The sequence below is a fragment of the Geotrypetes seraphini genome, chromosome 18 (genome assembly GCF_902459505.1).
Source record: "Geotrypetes seraphini chromosome 18, aGeoSer1.1, whole genome shotgun sequence".
In the NCBI taxonomy this organism is placed as follows: domain Eukaryota; kingdom Metazoa; phylum Chordata; class Amphibia; order Gymnophiona; family Dermophiidae; genus Geotrypetes; species Geotrypetes seraphini.
Window position 1 is genome coordinate 6,368,297 of NC_047101.1, and position 20,580 is coordinate 6,388,876.

General features: G+C 42.4%; 2 protein-coding genes across 2 annotated transcripts in view; one reads left to right on the plus strand and one right to left on the minus strand.

Moving 5' to 3' along the window:
• PRELID2 (PRELI domain containing 2) overlaps positions 1-12,658 on the plus strand; it is a 42,022-nt gene extending 29,364 nt beyond the window's left edge. Inside the window, exons 5-6 of the mRNA XM_033926934.1 lie at positions 118-223; positions 10,394-12,658. Coding sequence (XP_033782825.1) covers positions 118-223; positions 10,394-10,450 — 163 coding nt within the window. The 3' untranslated portion in view covers positions 10,451-12,658. The remainder of the gene's footprint in view (positions 1-117; positions 224-10,393) is intronic.
• The window catches only part of SH3RF2 (SH3 domain containing ring finger 2), a 241,127-nt gene that overhangs the window by 104,050 nt on the left and 116,497 nt on the right, over positions 1-20,580 (minus strand). The window lies entirely within an intron of this gene.

Genomic DNA, 20,580 nt, shown 5'->3' on the forward strand with positions numbered 1-20,580 from the left:
TAGATCTGTGATCCAGTATGGCTGCTGGGTTTGATACATCTTGTCTATATACAGTTCTATATCTCCACACCTCTATATACAAATAGTTTATATATATATATATATTTTATTTAACAGGACTGAATTTGTACAGAAAGGCACAGTGTCTGTTACCGGGGCAGGGTTCCTCAATTATGTATTTGAAGCTTTTGCACAGGCTTTTGTGAACCAAGGCATCAAGAAGGTAAGTCCTCAGAAGGTTGTCCTAAAACTAAGTAAATGGCTCTGTTCTTGAAGGATCCATAGAATGTGGGTGTAACGTACCTTAAGATGGGAGGGGTATGTTGGAAGAAGATAAGCGGTCACAGATAAGAAGAGGATCTTCACAGACAGTCTCACTTTGTGGCTGGCAGCTGGGATATATCCATTAGAATTTCAGCTGACTTATTTGAGCACACTGGATAAACTGTTTAGTTGAGAACGTCAAAAGGTTATCGGGCCAGTACTTGGCCACCACAGACAGCATTTGTTTTTGTGATTTTTCTAAGCTTTCTGCTGCAGCACTCATAAAATAAGGTAATTATCCGGCACCTCTCCCCGATCAGCAATTCCCAAACTGGGCTCTGCAGAACCCAAGTGCTTTTCAGGGGCTCTTCAAATGAGGATGTTGGTAGCAGTTCTTCAACTTCTGACACTCCAGCAGGACCCTGACTATGTGTAGAAGTGCTGGTGTTGGTGACTGAAGTTCGCTGTTAACTTCCTTGCTGCTTGACGGCATGGGCACAGACCTCTTCGGTTAAGCAAAATGAAAAGCAGGCCCCTTCAGAGCAGTACGAGAGAGGGAAAAATTCTGCATATGGCGGGGGGGGGGTCTCTGAGAGAAAAGGGGAGATGCTGAATTGAGGTGGGGGAAGAGAGACCTTGGACCCTAGGGTGGAGAGGGAGAGAGACCCAGGATACTGGACTATGGGTGGGGGAGGGGAGGGGGGGGAGAAGAGGGGAAAGGGGGTGGAAGCTGGATGGGACCTGGGGCGGTTGGTTCCTGGGTGTATGAAAAAATATTTTAGGGGTTCCACTGTTATAAAATGTTTGGGGATCACTGGCACTGAATATTCCAGGCAGCAGTGCTTGCAGGCTAGCAATTGCTGTTGTCCAGGTGGGTGTTTTGGGAATATCAACCCGTGTTGCTATCCGTACGGAGCTCCGTTCTTGCTTCTCATTGTGTCCAGTATGTATAAAAGGGCACAGGAAAACACTTGTCAAATACATTTGAATTAAGATTTTGCAACTAACCTTTTTAAAAAAATTTCAGCTTTTAGCTCAGGAAGCTCCATTAGTTAGTCCTGTGGCTTCAGCTCTGTCCATAACCTTGCATCAGTTTGACAGGCAACTCGGCGATCGCCCCGATATCAGACTTTTTGGTTTTCAGAGCTTTTTAACCCCCCCGAGGTGAATGTACTGGCATTTGTTTTGGATTTTGAGGCTAGGCAACACTTGATAGGTCTGGCAGTCAGTGTTCCCTCTAAGCGGGCGGGTGTTGTGAGCAAACTTTTTTCACTGTGAGCTAAAAATATCGGGCGCCAGCAAGTTATGAGCCAAATAAATATGTTGCTTTCTACCACAGAACTTCCTTACGTTTGTATGGAATCTATCCCCTTTCAACTTTAGAGAGTGCCCTCTCGTTCTCCCTGCCTTAGCTACTAAGTCTATTCCCTTCAGTACCTTGAATGTTTCTATCATGTCCCCTCTCAATCTCCTCTGCTCAAGGGAGAAGAGGCCCAGTTTCTCTAATCTTTCGCTGTACGGCAACTCCTCCAGCCCCTTAACCATTTTAGTTGCTCTTCTCTGGATCCTTTCGAGTAGTACCGTGTCCTTCTTAAAGTACCAGTGCTGGACGCAGTACTCCAGGTGAGGGCGTACCATGGCCCGGTACAGCAGCATGATAACCTTCTCTGTCTCTTCAGTCCAGCATCTGCCCCTTCCATTCACTGTCTGTCTTTCCCTGCCATCTCTCCTCCTGCCCCCCCCCACCCCCCAATTTGGTCTAGCATCCATCATCTTCCTTCTGTTCCCCTCATGGTCTGGCATCTCTATCCTTCCCTCCCCCCTGTGGTTTTTAGCATATCTCTCTTCTCATTTCCTCCACTCAGATCTGATCATTCTCTGCTCTCTCTTCCCTTTTCTTCTCTGGTCTTCCTTCTCTATTTTCTGCCTCCATCTAAATTAAATTCTTTCTTACTATTTAGTCCCGTTTCCCTCTTTTCACTGTGTCTACACACAGCTTGTCACCCCTTTCCCTCACCCCTCCATTATCTTACTATTTTCTTCCCCCTTTATTTATCTCCTCCTTCCATCCAGTATGTGTTCTTTCCCCACTTCCATTCAGCATCTGCTCTCCCTTCTCAACTGACATCCATCTGCCTTCTGCTCTCTCTCCCTTCTTCTCACTTCCATCATCTGTCCCCTTCTCTCTCTCTCTCATCTCCTCCATTCCATCATCTGCCCCTTCTCTCTCTCTCTCTCTCTCTCCCCCCCCCCAACTTCCATCATCTGCCCCCCTTCCCCTCACCTTTGTGGGTCACTTTCTTTCCCCTGAGGGTGGCTCATGTCACAGGGGAAGCTTTGGCCGAGCAGAACCGCTTGATTGACAGTGGAACTTACTTGATTGATGTCGATGCTGGGGCCCGTTGCCGTTTGAAGGAAAAAAAAAAAGGTGGAAAAAAGGAACCTGTAAAGGCGAGAGGAAGGGAAACCTCCAGGACAGCTGCTTTTTGCCCTCCTTCAGCGGCCCAAGAGTTCAGACCAGCAGCGGCAGCTCTGTATGCTTTTAACTTCGGCACAGAGCTGCCCCTAATCAATAGTTTAGCGCGGTTTCATGAGGCAGCCTCGGGGCCTTTGATAGCCGGCCCGCTTCGATGATGTGATGTGGGCCGGCCTAGCAAAGGCCCCGAGGCTGCCTTATGAAACCGCGCTAAACTATTGATTAGGGGCAGCTCTGTGCCGAAGTTAAAAGCATACACAGCTGCCGCTGCTGGTCTGGAGGTGCGGAGACAAGGCAGGAGGCAAACGCGGTGGAAGGCAGGAGTCCCGGCGAAGGCAGGAGTCCCGGCACAGCGACTGCAACAGGAAGTTGCAAGTCAGCTGACGCCGGCCTTTCGTTGCGGCGGGGACCGAATCCTTCGCGGACCGGCAAGATTTTGTTTGCGGACCGGCGGTTGAAGAACTGTGCTCTACACTGTGTGCGCTGTGACGAGAAACTTGTGCGCTGCGAGGTAATATTTTGTGCGTGAGCGCACCCCAGCGCAGCTTAGCGGGAACACTGCGCAGTGCTTCTTTACAAACCTTAGGGAAAGGCGAGATGTCCTTCACTAGAGCAAATGACAATTTAGATGAAAGGATTTTTCTACCACTCAAAGCAGTTGCATCTCTAGCAAGCCTGTTCTGTTTAATTCAATCAGCAGCTAGCTTATATTATAAGTAAGTCTCCCCCTTCCACACAGACTTTTTATAAGCATTTTTACTTCTGGGTTTCATGTTGAATAAATGTTTGAAGCTAATTGAGGCTTCTTCTGCTTTTGTGATGTTCCTGTTTATTGGAGGTGGGGGTGAAATTCTGGGTTGGCTAACTGCCTGTGATAGCATTGCCTTTATTTATTGAAAAACATTTCCAACCCTCTGTATCATGTCACTCTTGGTGGCAAATAGTTAAAACTTAAATAATAATGCATATTGACTACACCATACAAGTAATGCCCATCACAGACAGTTCGTCACCGTCCTATTTTGACTGGGCCACGTCCCCGATGCCAATAAAGCCAAATGTATGAGAAAATAGATAAGCCTTAAAAAATGTTTTTAAAACTAGCCTCGAGTTGTCCAGTTGGAGTTGAGACTTTAATTATTTCTTCTAAATCCAAGCTCAAGTTGAGTCTTTTCTGACAGAGAGAAACTTACCTAACTTGTCCATGAGGTAACGGAGGGTGAAGTGGGAGAGGCTGGATTTGAACCCTGACTTCCCCGGTTCTTAGTCTAATCGCAAGATTATTTCTACACTGTGTCAACCAAGAAAGTAACTTTAGAAGGTGAAATTACTCTTTACGTACAGACCATCTAGTCATGCTAACTGCTGAGTGCATTGAAAGACCCAAGTGGAACTTGGTTGAAAGAGCAGGTGAGGAAGGAACAGCATCAGTGGACAGGCAACTTGATATTTTGAGGAAGAGGCATGGTGGCCTCTAAGGCTCCTTTTACGAAGCCGTGCTAGCGGGATTAACGCGCGCAACTTCACCCTAAATACATAACTGACCTCTTCTCCTTCTCAGCCAACAGACACAAGAGAAGCTCTCATTTGAACTTCGTTTCCCCCCCAGTTAGAGGATGTAGACTAAAAAAACACCATGAACACCTTCTCTCACATCAGGCAGCATCATGGGGTAAAGATCTAGAACAATTGCTTTCGCCCACTACTTATGAGGAATTCAGGAAGTGCCTAAAAACACATCTGTTCCTGAAGTATCTAGATACCTGACCCGTACATCTCTTTCCCCTCAATATCGGTTCTCCTGCCCTATCAACCACTCGCTCTCACGTCTTTTAAGTTCACTCAATTTGTACCTTCTTTTATTCTTTTGTAAACCGCATAGAACTTCACGGTACTGCGGTATATAAACTGTTATTATTATTATCACCCGCTAACCCCTTCCCTGGCTGAAAAACTACCGCCTGCTCAAGAGGAGGCGGTAGCGGCTAGTGCGTCCGGAGGTTTAGCGCGCACCATTACACGCGTTAAAACCACTAGCGCACCTTCGTAAAAGGAGCCCTAAATTTCTGAGTGCATAAGGTTTAGATTAGATTAGATTAGAACATTTTTCTTAGCTTTTATTTTCATTTCGCTAGGGAGCCTTGCTGCATCCAGCCATAAAACATTTGTCGGCTGTGGATGAGAGCGTGCTGAGAAACGGGGGGGGGGGGAGGGGGCGTTCTTAATATTCCGAGTGCAGCATAGGGGACAGTTACAAATAACTTTTCCCTCTCCGTAAATTACTTATACTGCCAGTAAAGCCAGACCGTAGGCGTCTGTAATGCACTGCAAGTAACCTCATTGTTCAACCCCCACTGTGATGGGCATTGCAACTTTTAGCGACCTTTTGCAGTAGAGCTTGGATTGCTCAGGCCCTCCTGTCGTTTCTTAATGATGAACTCTAGGCCAAATGGATAAACGTCTAGAACAGGACAAGCTGGTTAAGAGGCCTTGCTTCTCTGCTCTCAAATATAGTAGTGGATAGAAACGTTCATTTAACACACGTACTCCTGCCTTTCACCAAGTGAGACCCAGTTGAATGTGTATCTCTTAGCAGACATTCGGTTCTTTAGTATCTTAAATTCATGTTATCTGAATTAAAGCTAGTTAATTAGAATGCATTAAAAATCTAGAACCCAAGTTTACATGTGTGAAGCAAATCAAAAACACTTGGGTAATGGGGGTGGGAGGGGAGATGACAGCGGAAATAATGAAAAAACTAAGTAATCGTATCATAATCGCAGGTAAAAACAGGAGCAAATTTTCCCTTGGATCTAAGTAGTGCTGAAGTAAGTTCTTACAAAATACCTTTTTTAACGGGCATTTCCTGTGGGTCAGGAGTGATCGATGGGTTCAGTTGGGGGTGAACGTCAAAAACGAAAATGAAAGTAATTCTAAGGGGGGGAATTCATTGAGCAGCGTTCGGGCTTTGTCTCGGTAATTGGCCCAGTGCTTCTAGACGGGGTTGTTTTGGCCCTTTTTCTAATTTGGGTAATAGATTTCATTAGAAAATGCCGATTTTGTCATCGCTTTTTGTTGAGGTTGTATACAAGGAGGATTAGTGTTTGCCTCGAATGTTTTTAGACCCTGGGTATATTAATACTTTCTATTGAAGGCTGATGTATGTTTGTGATTTTTTTCATGCTATATGAAATTAATACAATGACGAGGTCATTGACTGGGTTAAGTGGTAATTATGCCATTTTGTGGGGTTGTATTTTTTGTTCTTAGCCTTTTTTTTGTTCTTAATATATATATATTTCTAATGTTCTTATTTCCTTCCTTGTGTTCCCATCCCTGTTGCTCACTTCATCTTGCTGCCCTGAGTTTGCACCATGGGAATTATGATGCCTGCATTAGAGGCCTTAAGGGAGCGCTAACCGATTAGCACCTCTCAACGAAGTTCCCCCTTTAATAGGCTTGAACATTTCAGGCATTGATTGTTAATGGAACTCAGCAACTTGTAAGAATCTGCGTATTTAGATCAGTTTGTCTAAGTTGTATTCATGCATGTTTATTATAGGTTAGATCTAGCCTGTTTGTGTTTTGTTAATTTGGACGACTCTCATTTGACGCTTAGTTTGTACTAATTTTTGTCGAGAAACAAAACGTCAAGATACTTAAGTGCTCTTCAAAAATTAGCATGTACACAAATTGCCCTTGAAATAGTGAACACGTGCTTGCAGATATGGCCCATGGGCTCTGCAATGGAGAAGAAATAGGCTTTTACTTTAAAATAAATACAATTGTCATATTGTGTCAGTCAGAAAGCTTTCAGCTGTATCCGTAAAGGTGGACAACTTAATGGGTGGTTGATGTTTGTTCAGTGTTTCAAGTGCATCATCGCATTGTAAGTATTGTAAATTAAGCCCCTTTCGGCAGCTTGATCCTCTGGGGCTGAAATTTAAGTGTTTGAACTTTTAGTTGAATGGAGTATATCGATTAGTCTTTGATTTACTCATTCCCTACTGAAAAGATACTTGGTAATGCCTTCGCCTGCCCTTTAAGACACTTTTATTCATGGTATGGATTTTTTTTAAAGCCTTCCTGCTTGAAGGACAACAGTCAGCATGAAGAGGAAGAAACAGAAAATCAGGACTGGGATAGATTTGTCTGCACGCTGCGGATGCAATTATGCCCTTAAATAACACTTTTTTGTGTGTTTTTCCCAACTGCAACTGAATCTCTTAAGATGGTTTAGTTCTCCTGTTGGTAAAAGGCCAGTTGGTTTTTGAACAGTCTCATTAGTGGGGACATATTTGGGGTTATAATACTAAGTCTTTTCAAATTGCACTTCTGCCGTTGGAAAAGACATGCCTTTAGAATTATTCTCCAGGGGCAACGCTGGATTTGTTTTCATAAGTGCAGCTTATAAAGAAACTCTGAATTGATACCAGTTTGATCAGTGTTCTTACTGAAAGAATTCAATATATTTTTTAAATCACTCAGTAAGAGTCTCTTGAGGACATTCACTCATGCATATCCTTAGAAAATGAGCATTTTTATTACAAAAGTCAAAAACAAACCTGCCACTGAAAATGTCTTTGAGTTTTGGGCTGAAACGAAACTGCAGCCAAAACTCATCACCCGGTTTTGGCCAAAACCGAAAACTCAAGTTTGGTTGTAAGAATGTGAACCAGTGGCCCTCACCGGTTCATGCGCTTGCGGTCTCCATCCCTCTGCTAAACCCGCAGTATCTAAGCCAGAATATAACAGTTTGAATAGTGAAAGATCATATATTACTTCCAAGCAAAATGGCCTCCACACACGTAGACTGCAGCTAATAAAAACTAAAAGCCACAATGCTTTAACAGTGGCTGACTTTGGTAAGAGTGGTTAACATAGCTGGGCTAAAAAAAAAAAAAAAGTTTGGACAACTTCTGGAGGAAAAGTCCTTAGTCTGTTATTGAGACGGACATTGGGGATGCCATTGCTTTACCTGAATTGGTAGCATGGAATCTTGCTACTCTTTGGGATTCAAGAATGTTGCTACTATTTGGTTTTTTGCCAGGTAACTTGACTTGGGCCACCATGAAGATGGGATACTGGGCTAGATGGACTGATCCAGTAAGGCTATTCTTATGTCATAACCTCCAAATACATACAATAGCGCTAAATCCAATTTCATTCATAACAGCACAGAGAAGCAAATTCCTAGGGAGCTTATCCAAAATCTACAGACTTAAATTCCTAAAACTTGTGTTGGAGCGTTTCTCCAAATAAATGCTTTTATTTACCATCTAAACTATTGTGCAAAATCATGGCTTGTAACCACAGGACCCTTCTGACTATTGGACTGCAGTCTGCATCGTAGTCTTGTTGAGTTGGGATATTAGACTAATACAAAGACCCTTAAGATTATATGGTGTATTGTGTGATTTGTGTAGTGTTTGCTTCTTAGAAAGTAATGAAATTTAAAGAATATTCTCTTCTTGTTCTCCTAATTAGAATAATTGGCTATAAATGAAGAGAGATGCTAGGAGTGGATAGAAGTTGTGGAGGGTGGGTAGTGACATAGCTTTCAATCCTTAACCCTTCTTTGCCCTCCAACCCAGCCGGCTGATTAACCCTTTCCCCTTTCCTGTATCCATGACATCTTGTTTGTCTGTCTTGCCTGTTTAGATTGTAAGCTCTTTCGAGCAGGGACTGTTTTCTTACTCTTTATGACTCTCTGTACAGCGCTGCGTGCGTCTGGTAGCACTCTAGAAATACTTAATAATAATAGTAAAGAAGACTGAACCTAGGCCCTGCTGTGTCTTCTACAGGCTGTCTGTTAATACTGGCTGCGACAGAAGTAGAAAACTTAAAGTTTAAAACTATGGTTTTACACTATGGAAACTGGTTAATAAGTCTGAATTTTTTTTTTTTTTAAACGCAAACTTTATCAATAAACATAATTTCTCTTATCTCCAATCTTTAAAATCGCCAAAGCACTGAGCAAAATAATGTTCACTTAGCCAGAGAATTGTCCTCTTCTCTCAGAACTTCATGAGATTAACCCGAGACCTTTCCTCTATACATAGTTTTGATTTTAAGGGGACTTGCTTCAATCAGCCCCTTTTGAAAGTGTCCTTTCGGTTCCACACAGGTCCGGAGCACTGCTACCTCTCCTCCTGGCAAAGAGTAATGACCCAGTCATGGCAGCCATTTTGACAGAAGAAACGAGAAGGGGGGGGGTCATGCCCATCCCAGTTTCACCTCAAGACCACCAGGAATTGTAGGCTAGGTCCAGAAGAATTCAGGGATAGAGGAAAAGCACTCGGTAGGGGCTGGGAATAAATGGGATACCCATGTGGGATCCCTATGAGGGTCAAGATAAGGAAATTGGGTCATTAGGGCATAGACATGGGGTGGGTAAGCAGAGTGGGCAGACTTGATGGGCTGTAGCCCTTTTCTGCCGTCATCTTCTATGTTTCTATGGGAGGATGGGCATCTCCTGTTTGGGAGGGGGGGCCCTAGGACAGGCATGTGGGATCTCTCAAAGAGATAATGGTTACTGTGGATAGGCAGAATAGATGGGCCATTTGGCCTTTACCTGCCATCATGTTTCTATGTAAATTTTTGGCTTCCACTGTAAACAAATGGTCATTTTCAGCCAATACTGAAAACATGGCTGAAAATGAATCTCTCAGCTGAAACCAGAAAGAAAAAGGATTTGGATGGCCCTCTAATATATTATAGAGGATCACTTTTGAATTGTCCATCTGGATGCTAAAAAGGCCCTTCTTGTTGGTTTTGGGAATGGATGAGGGGACCTGATTCAAAGAGGCCATTTCCCCCATTCTGTGTTGATAGGAAGTAACCGTGTGGAATCCGTCCCTGAGGGTGTTGTCTAGATAATTGGAGGTGGTGGTTTTGGGGCTAGAGAGTAGGCGATGTGCGCTAACTGGTTAGCACAGGATTAGCATGTGAACTCTTTTCCGCCTAAAAAAATAGGCATCAATAAATTCTCATTAAGTAATTTTTTAATGGTAACGTTGGCTCATGACTAGAGAATGACACGGGGACAAATTTTTCCCTGTCCCCTTGGGAACTCATTTTCCTGTCCCTGCCCCATTCCTGCAACTCCATCCTCGTATTTTAAAATCATAAGTGTTCGAGGCTTGTGTGGTTAAGGCAGAGCTTACAGCAGGGGTGTCCAATGTCGGTCCTCGAGGGCCGCAGTCCAGTCGGGTTTTCAGGATTTCCCCAATGAATATGCATGAGATCTCTTTGTATGCACTGCTTTCAATGCATATTCATTGGGGAAATCCTGAAAACCCGACTGGACTGCGGCCCTCGAGGACCGACATTGGACACCCCTGGCTTACAGGAATGGGACAGGGACATCAACAAAACTCGCAGGGACGAGACCGGGAAATTTAATTTCTTTGGGGATGGGGAAAAATTTGTTCTCATGTCATTCTCTACTCAGGACTATTAAGAGAAAAAATATAGAAAAGCAGCCGTTTGATGGCTGCATTAAAAATGCTTGACCCATGTAATGGCGTGCTAAGATCACTTTTTTACTGCAGTTTAGTGAACCAATCCAGCAATTACGCTTTTGTCATTTAATCATTCTTCTGGTGATTTCCTGTCGTATCTTAACTTTTACTTTGTATTTTTGTTTTCTAGAGTATTAAGATAATGGAGACGCTCCTACAAGAAAGATATGGCTGCCCCGTCTCTTAATACAACGCAATCCTCCTGGCACAGTCACGGATATTCACAGATGAAAAAGGGATGCTGGACGCGATGTTAAAAGTGCTGAAAATTCAAACTTATTTTCAGTATGGAGAAAGAGGTCACAATGGCTTGGTCTTGGCTTTGATGCCAGTATATTTGCCACAGTCGTCAAGAATAATTCCGCTCTATTTGCAAAATGACAGAAGGACTTTGAGGAAAGTGTCTTATTTTCTGGTGATTGGTGTGGGGCTTGGCAGTATTGATCCATGAGGGAGTTGCGCAGGAAACAAGAAGTTGATAAGCTGGGATAGCGTGTGGAGCATTGAACGGAACAACCTTTGCCCTTACTTGATCTTATATGGACAAATGTTGCCTATATATTTCATGAATTCTGGGTGCCGTAGCTACCTGCAGTACAGGAATTCTCTATGGGGGTCTAGAGATGTTCTGAGCTCTTTTTTTTGTACTGTAATACAATTTTTTATTGAGTGCAATAATCAGTAAAGAGAACAATATTCCAGGGAATATAACATTCGGTATATTTTTAGAACTAGAAGAATTTTTTCTGTTCTACCCAGTAAGGGCAGAATTCTATCAAAATCCAATGGATCAAATAGACTACCGGTACTTAAAGTGGTAGATTAGATATCTTTTTCTGTCACTCTCTTTAATTAAAAATAATCCATTGTGCACTTTTTGTATTTCTTCAAAAATACTGTAATTTTTTTTTTTTTTTTTAATTTTAAATCAATCGTGTTTGAAGCAGCCTGGGACATCTTCAATAAATCTCAGCTTTAATATTTCTCAGACCAGATCTTTGAATGCATATGATAAGGACATAAGACAGTGCCTTTGCTGGGTCAGACCAGAGGTCCATCCCGCCCAGCAGTCCGCTCGCGCGGCGGCCCATCAGGTCAAGGACCTGCATAGTAATTTTCTATCAGTACCCCTCAATCCCCTTTTCCTTCAGGAAATCATCTAATTCTCTGTCTATACCCTTCAATCCCGTTATTCTTCAGGAATTCTTCCAAACCCTTCTTGAAACCCTGTAGCGTACTCTTGTCATATCACACCCTCTGGAAGCGCATTCCAGGTGTCCACCACCCTCTGGGTGAAAAAGAACTTCCTAGTATTGGTTCTGAATCTGTCCCCTCTTAACTTTTCCGAATGCCATCTCGTTCTTGTATTTTTCAAAATTTTGAAAAATCTGTCCCTCTCCACTTTCTCCATGCCCTTAATGATCTGAGCGGGAGGTGGGAGGAATAAAGTGTTCAGAACTTTTCCAGGGACAGGGAAATTAGTTTGGAGGAGGTAAGGGAATTTAAAGCTGTCCCTTCAATGCAGATTAGTACAACGACCCCTTAGTTCAGGGTGGGTAACTTTTGTTCAGAGAGGGCCGCAGGATTGTCCCTAGTGGACTGCAACATTAAGTAATGGTGGAGCTGGAAATACACAGAGCTTCTGAGATAGATAAATAAAAGCTGTGGGAACAAGCTGCTAGAGTAGCTATTCCCAGAAATATTTATGTAATTTAAAAATCGACAAAAGGCTTGTTAATGGCGTTTTTTTGTGTGTACCTCACAGGCAACATCAAATTCAGTGGCAGACTAAGTTGCACACATCTGCCTGCGGTGGAAACGATACCCCTAGCCCTGGTTGAAATGTCGATAACAAAAATTAAAAAAAATTCCACAACCAACAATTGCAAAAATCAAAACAAAATGGAACTTATAAAACGTTTTATCCAACATACTAATCCATACAAGATTAGATAATCTGTGGCAGGGAGGAAAGGCCTCAGACTATATGTCCATGTCACATACCAGCCTCACGGCCATTCAGCCAATGCGGACAAAAAGTTTCAATCACTGGCCTTCCTCCTACCACCTCCTATGCAAAATCACGCTTATATTATATAAATGCTACAAAATATGAAAAACCACTTATCTCAGTGGCGTCGGACGAATCGTCCTAAAAACTAATTAGAATTAATCAGAATTAGTTTTTAGGATGATTCGTCTGACACCACTGAGATAAGTGTATGCTGTCTCTCTTTTTTTCCGGTTTGTAGGGAGCTTGATCATCTATCGAGATAGGAAGAGATAAGAACATAAGAAGTTGCCTCCGCTGAGGCAGACCAGAGGTCCATCCTGCTCAGCAGTCCGCTCCCGCGGTGGCCCATCAAGCCCATTGCCTGAGCAGTGGTATATATCTATCTATACCCTTCAATCCCTTTTTCTTCTAGGAATCTATCCAAACCTTCTTTGAAACCATTTAATGTGTTCCTGTCTACCACAGCCTCTGGAAGCGCGTTCCATGTATCCACCACCCTCTGAGTGAAGAAGAACTTCCTAGCGTTTGTTCTAAACCTGTCCCCTTTCAGTTTCTCCGAGTGCCCCCTTGTACTTGTGGTGCCCCTTAATTTGAAAAATCTGTCCCTGTCTACTTTTTCTATGCCTTTCAGGATTTTGAAGGTTTCTATCATGTCTCCTCTTTTCCAGGGAGAAAAGTCCTAGCTGCTTTAATCTGTCGGTATATGGTTTGTTTGTTTTTTTTATTTGGGTTCTGTTGGTTGTAGCATATTTCTCTTTTTGGGGGTGGGTAGGGAAGGGGGTAAGGTATTTTTCAAATACAGTAGACAAGTGTTTAGGCCTTTTTGAAAGTTTTGGTAAGAGGGGATATTCCTCAATTGTACTGATAAAGGATTCCACCATTTTGCTGCAAGGTATGGGAAGGTTGTAGAGTGAAAGGTTTTGCATTTGAGTCCTCTAGGATTTGGGAATCCTATTCTCAATGGTTGCTGATCAGGTTATATTTGTCTTGGAGGGGTATTTCTGTGAGGTACAGGGGTGTCCATCATATTTGGTTGCTGAGAAACTTCTTAAGTCTGGCTGCTACATTTTGAATGGTTTGTGTAGTTTTTTTCCATACATTTTTCTTTGCATCCTACATAAAGTAGCCCAATGCGGATATGACTGTGGTATTAATAATTCTTGCGATTCTTTATCTACCGCTAAGCTGGCTGGGGACAGACCTCAAACGCCAAAGTGTTTAATAATGCTGAAAGCAGAAACACTTCAATGGGGCTTTGAACATCATCATTGGTCATACATCCTCAGTCTATTTTTTCTTTTTAACAAACAAAGCTAAAGTGCTATTTAAGTTATTCAGTTGAATTTTGAATGAAAAAGAACACCAAATACTGCCAATCATCGATCATACAATATAGATATTAAAAAGCACATAATAGCAGGTGTAATTTACACATAAAATCTAAAGAAAAAATAGACTGGGGATGTATGATCAATGATGACGATCAAAGCCCCATTGAAGAGTTTCTGCCTTCAGCATTATTAAACACTTGGGCGTTTGAGGTCTGTCCCCAGCCAGCTTAGCGGTAGATATAGAATCGCAAGCATTATTAATACACCACAGTCATATACCTTATTAGTCTTTTGGATATTTGACATTTTCCGTTCAATATTTTGGAACCATCCTACATAAAGGACATTGCAATAATCTAGTTGGGAACGGTACCAGTAGCTGAACCAAAATCGGAAAGTTTTCTTTAGCGAAGCAATGCCAGATTCGTCTCTGTGTTTTGACTATTTTCTTGGTTAGTGTTCACATTTAGGCTTCCCAGGATAGGTCCTTGTCAAATATAATCCCTAGAATTCTCAGTTCCGATTCCAGCTTCATTGGGGCGTTAAGCAGCATTGGAGTGTCATTGTTGGTGTTCATGGTGGGCTTGTCGGTAGAAATTTGTTTGGGATTTTTGTTTCTTTAATTTTTCATGTTGTCAGCCCATTCAGCAACTAGACGAGTAACTTCCTCTATTGATTTATTGATCTTATTTTTTTCTTATAGAAAGGAATGCATATTGTAATATCTGCATGGGGAGAAGTAAGCGAGTTCTTTCTTGTCTAAGAAGTGTCCTAGTGTTGACAGCAGTAAGTTGAAAAGTATTGGGGAGAGGGGTATTCTGCTTAATTCCAACCATTCTTCTGATCTTTCTCCATTCGTTTTTACACAATATGTTCTATTTGTTAGGACTCCTTCTAGCCAAGTGTGCACTTTACCGCTTATCCCTAGGGAGTTTAGGTAATAAGGAGTTAACTACTACTACTACTACTACCAAATTTATTATTTCTGTAGCACTACCAGACGCACACAGTGCTATACATTAAACATGCAAGAGATGGTCCCTCCTCAAAAGAGCTTACAATCTAATTATGACAAGACACACTGGACAAACAAGGTGAATCAATGTATGCAGTTCATGTAGGGAAATATAAAGGGGGGTAGGGTATCAAGAGCAGAGGAGAGAATAGTGGCATAAGAAGAGACTGCTTCATTGATAGATTTGCATAGCATAGTGCTTGAGCGGAGAGGGTGCATGGGTCAATAGCCTGAAGATTCCTGAATGTATTGGCGAGGACCAGTCGTGTCTCGGGGAAAGGTACGTTAGATACATTGTGAGCCCACCGGGACAGATAGGGAAAATGCTTGAGTACCAAAAACCACTTAGATAACCTTGATAGGCGGTATATAAAAATCCGAATAAAACTTGTGAAGGTTATCAGTTGATGGTCGGAAGTTGGAAGAATTGAGGTGAAGTCGGCAATTGAGGAGTTGGAGAAGAGGGCAAAATTAAGGTAGTGGCCGTTCTCATGCGCGGGGGTAATGGAGCACGGCTGAAGATTAGAGCAAGAACTTTTTGGTGTAGGAGTCGGAGATGTCCTCACCAAGGATAAGGGAAGGAGACAAAGGCTCAAGAAAGACAGAGCCAGGAGTCAAGGTCAGTGAGAAAGGAAGATAGGGATTTACACTACACTATACTATATATGTGTAGGTCTTATATCCTGAAATTTCTCTTCAAGGATTCAGTGTGGCTAACAAGACTTTGTACAGCGTTTAGTAGGAACAATGCCCGAGGCACAAGAGATTGATAAGACTCTGCTATGTATAGATGTCATTATCTTATAAGTGTGTCTTTTGGAAGCAGAAGTATGAGGGGATCTGTTGTATAGATGTTGGGAAATTTATTCCAAATGTATAGAACTTGGAAGTTGAAGGTTGACTTGAACATTCTTTTTACAGCGGACTTGTTGAGGGGATGGGAAAGGAATCTTGAACCGTTGTGTTGATCTTGAGTTGAGGAAGGAGGGTGTGACCTTGATGTTTGTGGTTTGTAAGGAGGTTGATAAATGGCTGCTATTCGGATAGAAAAGGGAACAAATAGATGGACAGGGTAGATTTAAGCAGTGATACTGAGGTAGATGAAGAGGTTGAAATCTACAGGAGGGTCAGAGTAGGAGTTGATGGTCTACCACATTAAATGCAAAAGCTAAGTTGAATTGTAGTACAAGAACTTGTCTAGTGGTCATGCGTGTTCTCATCTCGGATGTCAGGTAACTGAGTAGTGTTTCAGTTCTATAATGTTTTCTAAAACCCGATTGGGTAGCAATTTATGGTGTTCCAGGTACTTTGTGATTTGTTACCACGCTTTCTAATAGCTCGACCTGAACTGGGATTGAAGCTACGGGTCTGTAATTCTTGACTTCATTCATTTCTCCTTTTTGATCTTTTGGGTTGGGTGTTAGAATGATTTTTTTTCCCTAGATGGCTGGGGAATATGGTTCATAGACAACGGCGCGAAAGACAAAAACGCGCGCTGACAATTGAGCGCAGCGTGCGCCGCCGCGCCGCTCTAAATTACAGTTTTTAGGTGCTCCGACGGGGGGTTTTGTTGGGGAACCCTTCCAGTTTACTTAATAGACATCGCGCCGGCGTTATGGGGGGTTTGGGGGGTTGTAACCCTCCACATTTTAAAAAAGAGGGAAAAAGTGAAGTTTTCAGTAAAATGTGGGGGTTACAACCCCACAATGTGGCGCGATGTCTATTAAGTAAAGTGGGGGGGGTTCCCCCCCACGTCCCCCTGTCGGAGCACTAAAAACAGTAATTTAGAGCGGCACGGCGGCGCGCGCTGCGCTCAATTGTCTGGGCGCGCTTTTGACCCGACACCGGGGAATATTCCATTTTCCAGCGAATCATTCAGCCAATCTAATAGATAGATGTAGTACATTTTTGATGGATTTTTTTTGTAGGAAACTCAGACAGACATCTAATGAGCATTGAGATTTGGTGTATTGGGGTAGTAATCTTATCAACTCAGTTTCTGTGACTTGGGAGAATTCCTCCCGGTACCTATCTGCTGCGTGTTTTGTTTGTGCGATTCTCCTAATTTGCAACTTTAAGACAGGTTCACTGCTGCGAGTTTATTAGCCTGTGTGTTTTTGAACAGCATGATTGCCTCTCATTAAAAAAAGGACATTTTCTCTATTCTGTTGCCTCCATGGGTTGTTATAAACCAGTGTCCCATTTCTCCAGATTGACAGGGAATAGGATTTGTAAAGAATTGGGATCACTGTAAAGACATCGTGATACCCTCTTCCTGCTGCATAAGTGAATGTACAAAAGGAAGTATAAATTATGGTGCTTTGCGTGTATATTTTCTTTCCTGGCTTGCGCCTCCCACTGAAAGCATAACTCGCAGCCGCCTGCTGCAGCTAAAATAATTGTGACTGTAAGTGCCATTTTTGCAGTCAGACTGGTTGAATCATTTCTCTTTGTACGTGCGCCTTTCTTTCACTTGAGCACAGTGTTGGCTGCCAGGAAATCAAAGCAGCTCTTGTCATCCGGCAAAAAAGGAGCCCCGTAGGGTCATTCAAAGCCAGCTCGGTAGAAAGCAGTGAATCTGATGAAAGGATTTGTCCCTCGGTGTGGTTGTTTATAATGGACACCCTGGTGGTCCGGCTGAAGAATAAGAGGTCAAATTTCCACATAATTAATTTCCCCGAGTGGTATTAACAAAGCTGCTATCTTTAATTTTCAGTATAACTGGTGGGGAGGGGGAGGTTTTGACATGATTTGAGGCAGGACTGGCTTTAAAAAAAAAAATTATTGTTCCATTAATATAGTTCTTTTATAAATAGTCACCTTGATTTTTGAGTCTTCCATATTTTGGTTGAAAAATAAACAGCTAGAGTTTTAAAATATTGTCGTCAGTAATATACAAACCCAACAACAAAGCTATTACGTTGACACCCTCGGCTCAACGTGCGGTGGCGGTGGTTCAGAAAGCAAATAGAATGTTAGGAATTATCAGGAAAGGAATGGAAAGCAAAGATGAAAATGTTATAACGCCCTTGTAATGCTCTATGGTACAGCCGCACCTCGAATACTGTGTGCAATTCTGGTTGCTGTATCTCAAAAAAGATATGGCGGCATTAGAAAAAGGTACAGAGAAGGGCGATAGAAATGATAAAAGGTTTGGGACAACTTCCGTATGAGGAGAGGCTAAAGTGGCTTGGAGAAATGGCTCAGGGGTAATATGATAGAGGTCTGTAAAACACTGAGTGGAGTTGAAAGGATAGATGTGAATCGCTTGTTTACTCTTTCCAAAAATACTAGGACTAGCGGGGCACATGATGATGCTACTAAGTAGTAGATTTAAAACAAACCAGAGAAAATATTTCTTCACGTGTGTAAATAAACTCTGGAATTTGTTGCTGGAGAATGTGTGGTGAAATCAGTTAGCTTAGCGGGGTTTAAAAAAAGGTTTGGATAATTTCCTAAAAGACTCGTCCATAGGCCATTATTGAGATGGCTTGGGATCTAGCTAAGTACTTGGGACCTGGGTTGACCACTGTTAGACACAGGATAGTGGACTTGATGTCCCAGTATGGCAATTCCTATGTTCTTATGCATCTTCCATAAAAACTCTTAGAGGGAAAGGGGATGATTGCAAAATCGAAGCAGTTTACATATTTTAGACAGGTACTTATTTTGTCCCCAGTCATCTTATACTAAACAACACCAGTGACCCGATGACGATAGGGGGCATAAAGCCAGTTGCCATGAAAGTTTATTGAGCTGCTGGTGGCACCTCTGAGGGCCTGGAGAATCTATTGTACAAGCACTTTTGGTATAGAAGACATTCAGGGGAGGTCTATATCACACCATACCCCCAACGGTGTTGCAGTATACATTCTTCTATAAAGTATTTTCACATTCAAGCCTCACATACAAATTACTTGGGGTGATGTGGCATAAGCGCTTCCTTTCTTAGCAGGATCATTGTAGGCTGTCAGTAGGGGCACTGGTGGGAGTCTTTTTTTTTTTTTTTAACCTGCCAACAAGTTGCTAAAAGCCTAAGTGAAATTAGAGGGTAACCCCTTCTGCCCTCCCTAAAGAGACAAACATCATTATAGGTTAAGACAGACAAAATTAATTTCCCATTCCAGCTGTTGCACGCCATTGCAACCTTTTAAAACCAGCAAACAACATTTACGAACCTCCCCCCCCACTTTTTTTTTTTTAAAGCTGCATTAGCGTTTTTTGATTGCCATCTGCGGTGATAAAAGTTCCAGCGCTCATCTGAGCTATGCTTCCTGTATAATTTTATAAGCATCCATTTTTCCAGCGTGAGCAAGCATGCAATGGTTGAGCAAAATCTAAAATTATAAAGTAATTGGAAGTGGGGGGTGGAACTTGTGTGTAGGTATCAGTCAAAGACTCCAGTGAGCAATAAAGATGAAACTATTTAATTTGTGCTGTATCTGAATTATTCCCGGAAGGACTAATTGCGCTTTGACTGATTCATATGTTCCATTGTTCATACCGTATATTGCTGAATTCAGCCTTCCATCGACACTTATCTCCTCCCTTGAACAAACGAGAGACCCTTGGGATGTATTATGACTGCTGATCAAGTCCATTGCCTCTCAGAATGGTTTTAAAGATTCATTGTAAATTATGCACTTATTATAATTATATTAGAGCAGGACCAATTGAAATATGCAGTACTTGCTAATATTCTAATGACTTAATGAGGTGCAGTTCTTAGGGGCCTGTTTACTGATGTATGGTAAAGGTTTTCTACTTACTGCGCATTAAATGCAAAATTTACACAGGTAAATGCAAAGGTTATGGGTTGCGTACTCGCAGCAACCTATGTGATACCTAGTCTAAGACCATCAAAATATGCAATCATATTGAGGCAGGAGTGCTTAAGCCAGCCATAGAGCTGGGGAAAATACTTGAGTTGCTAAAATGTGTGTGAGAATTACAGTAGTCTATCACTTATTCCCCTGATATTCAGTGGGATCTAGCCCTTAATATGGTAGACAATGAAATCTTATTGCATCTGGCGGTCAAAGATCCTGATTTCTGCTACCCTTTAACAAACCCCTTGTGATCATAAATAATACAAAACAAACCAAAAAACTGCTTCTCTTCTCGGACGTCTCAGAGGAAACTTTACCTCCATTTTCACAAGTGTACTATTTACCCAAAAGAAATCGACCTCGACAACAAAAAATTAACATAAGAACATAAGCCGTGCCTCTGCTGGGTCAGACCTGAAGTCCATCATGCCCAGCAGTCCGCTCACGTGGCGGCCCATCAGGTCCAGGATCTGTATACTAGCCCTCTATCTATACCCTTCTATCCCCTTGTCCTTCAGAAAATTGTCAAAAAATTACTGATCATAACTAACATAACATAACATTTTTCTTCTATACCGCCATAACCAAACGATTTCTAGGCGGTTTACACAAAAGGCTGGTCAATCAGCGAAATACAAATAGTTAAAAATACAACAGTTACTTAGATATACTGTACTCAAAGTAGAGTTTTGCTAACAATAGTACCCATTACGAAATGCATCATAAGACAACATAACTTCACCCTCGAAAAGAGAAGACTGCGAGGGGATATGATAGAGACTTTTAAAATATTAAAAAGGATTTGACAAAATAGACCAGGAAGCAGCTTTACTGACTTTTTCAGATGCGACACGGACAAGAGGTCCTAGCCTGAAACTGAGGGGCAGCAGTTTCAGGACAAATGTCAGGAAGTTCTGTTTCACACAGAGGGTGGTGGACGCTTGGAATGCTCTCCCGGAGGAGGTTGTGACGGAGACCACCGTTCTGGGTTTCAAACGCAAGTTGGATGCACACCTTCTTGCGAATCATATTCCGGGTCTCCAACAGGGAGCACCTAACTGGGCCTCCGCGTGCGCGGGTCGCCGGACTAGATGGACCTAGGTCTGATCCGGTGAGGGTGTCTCTTAT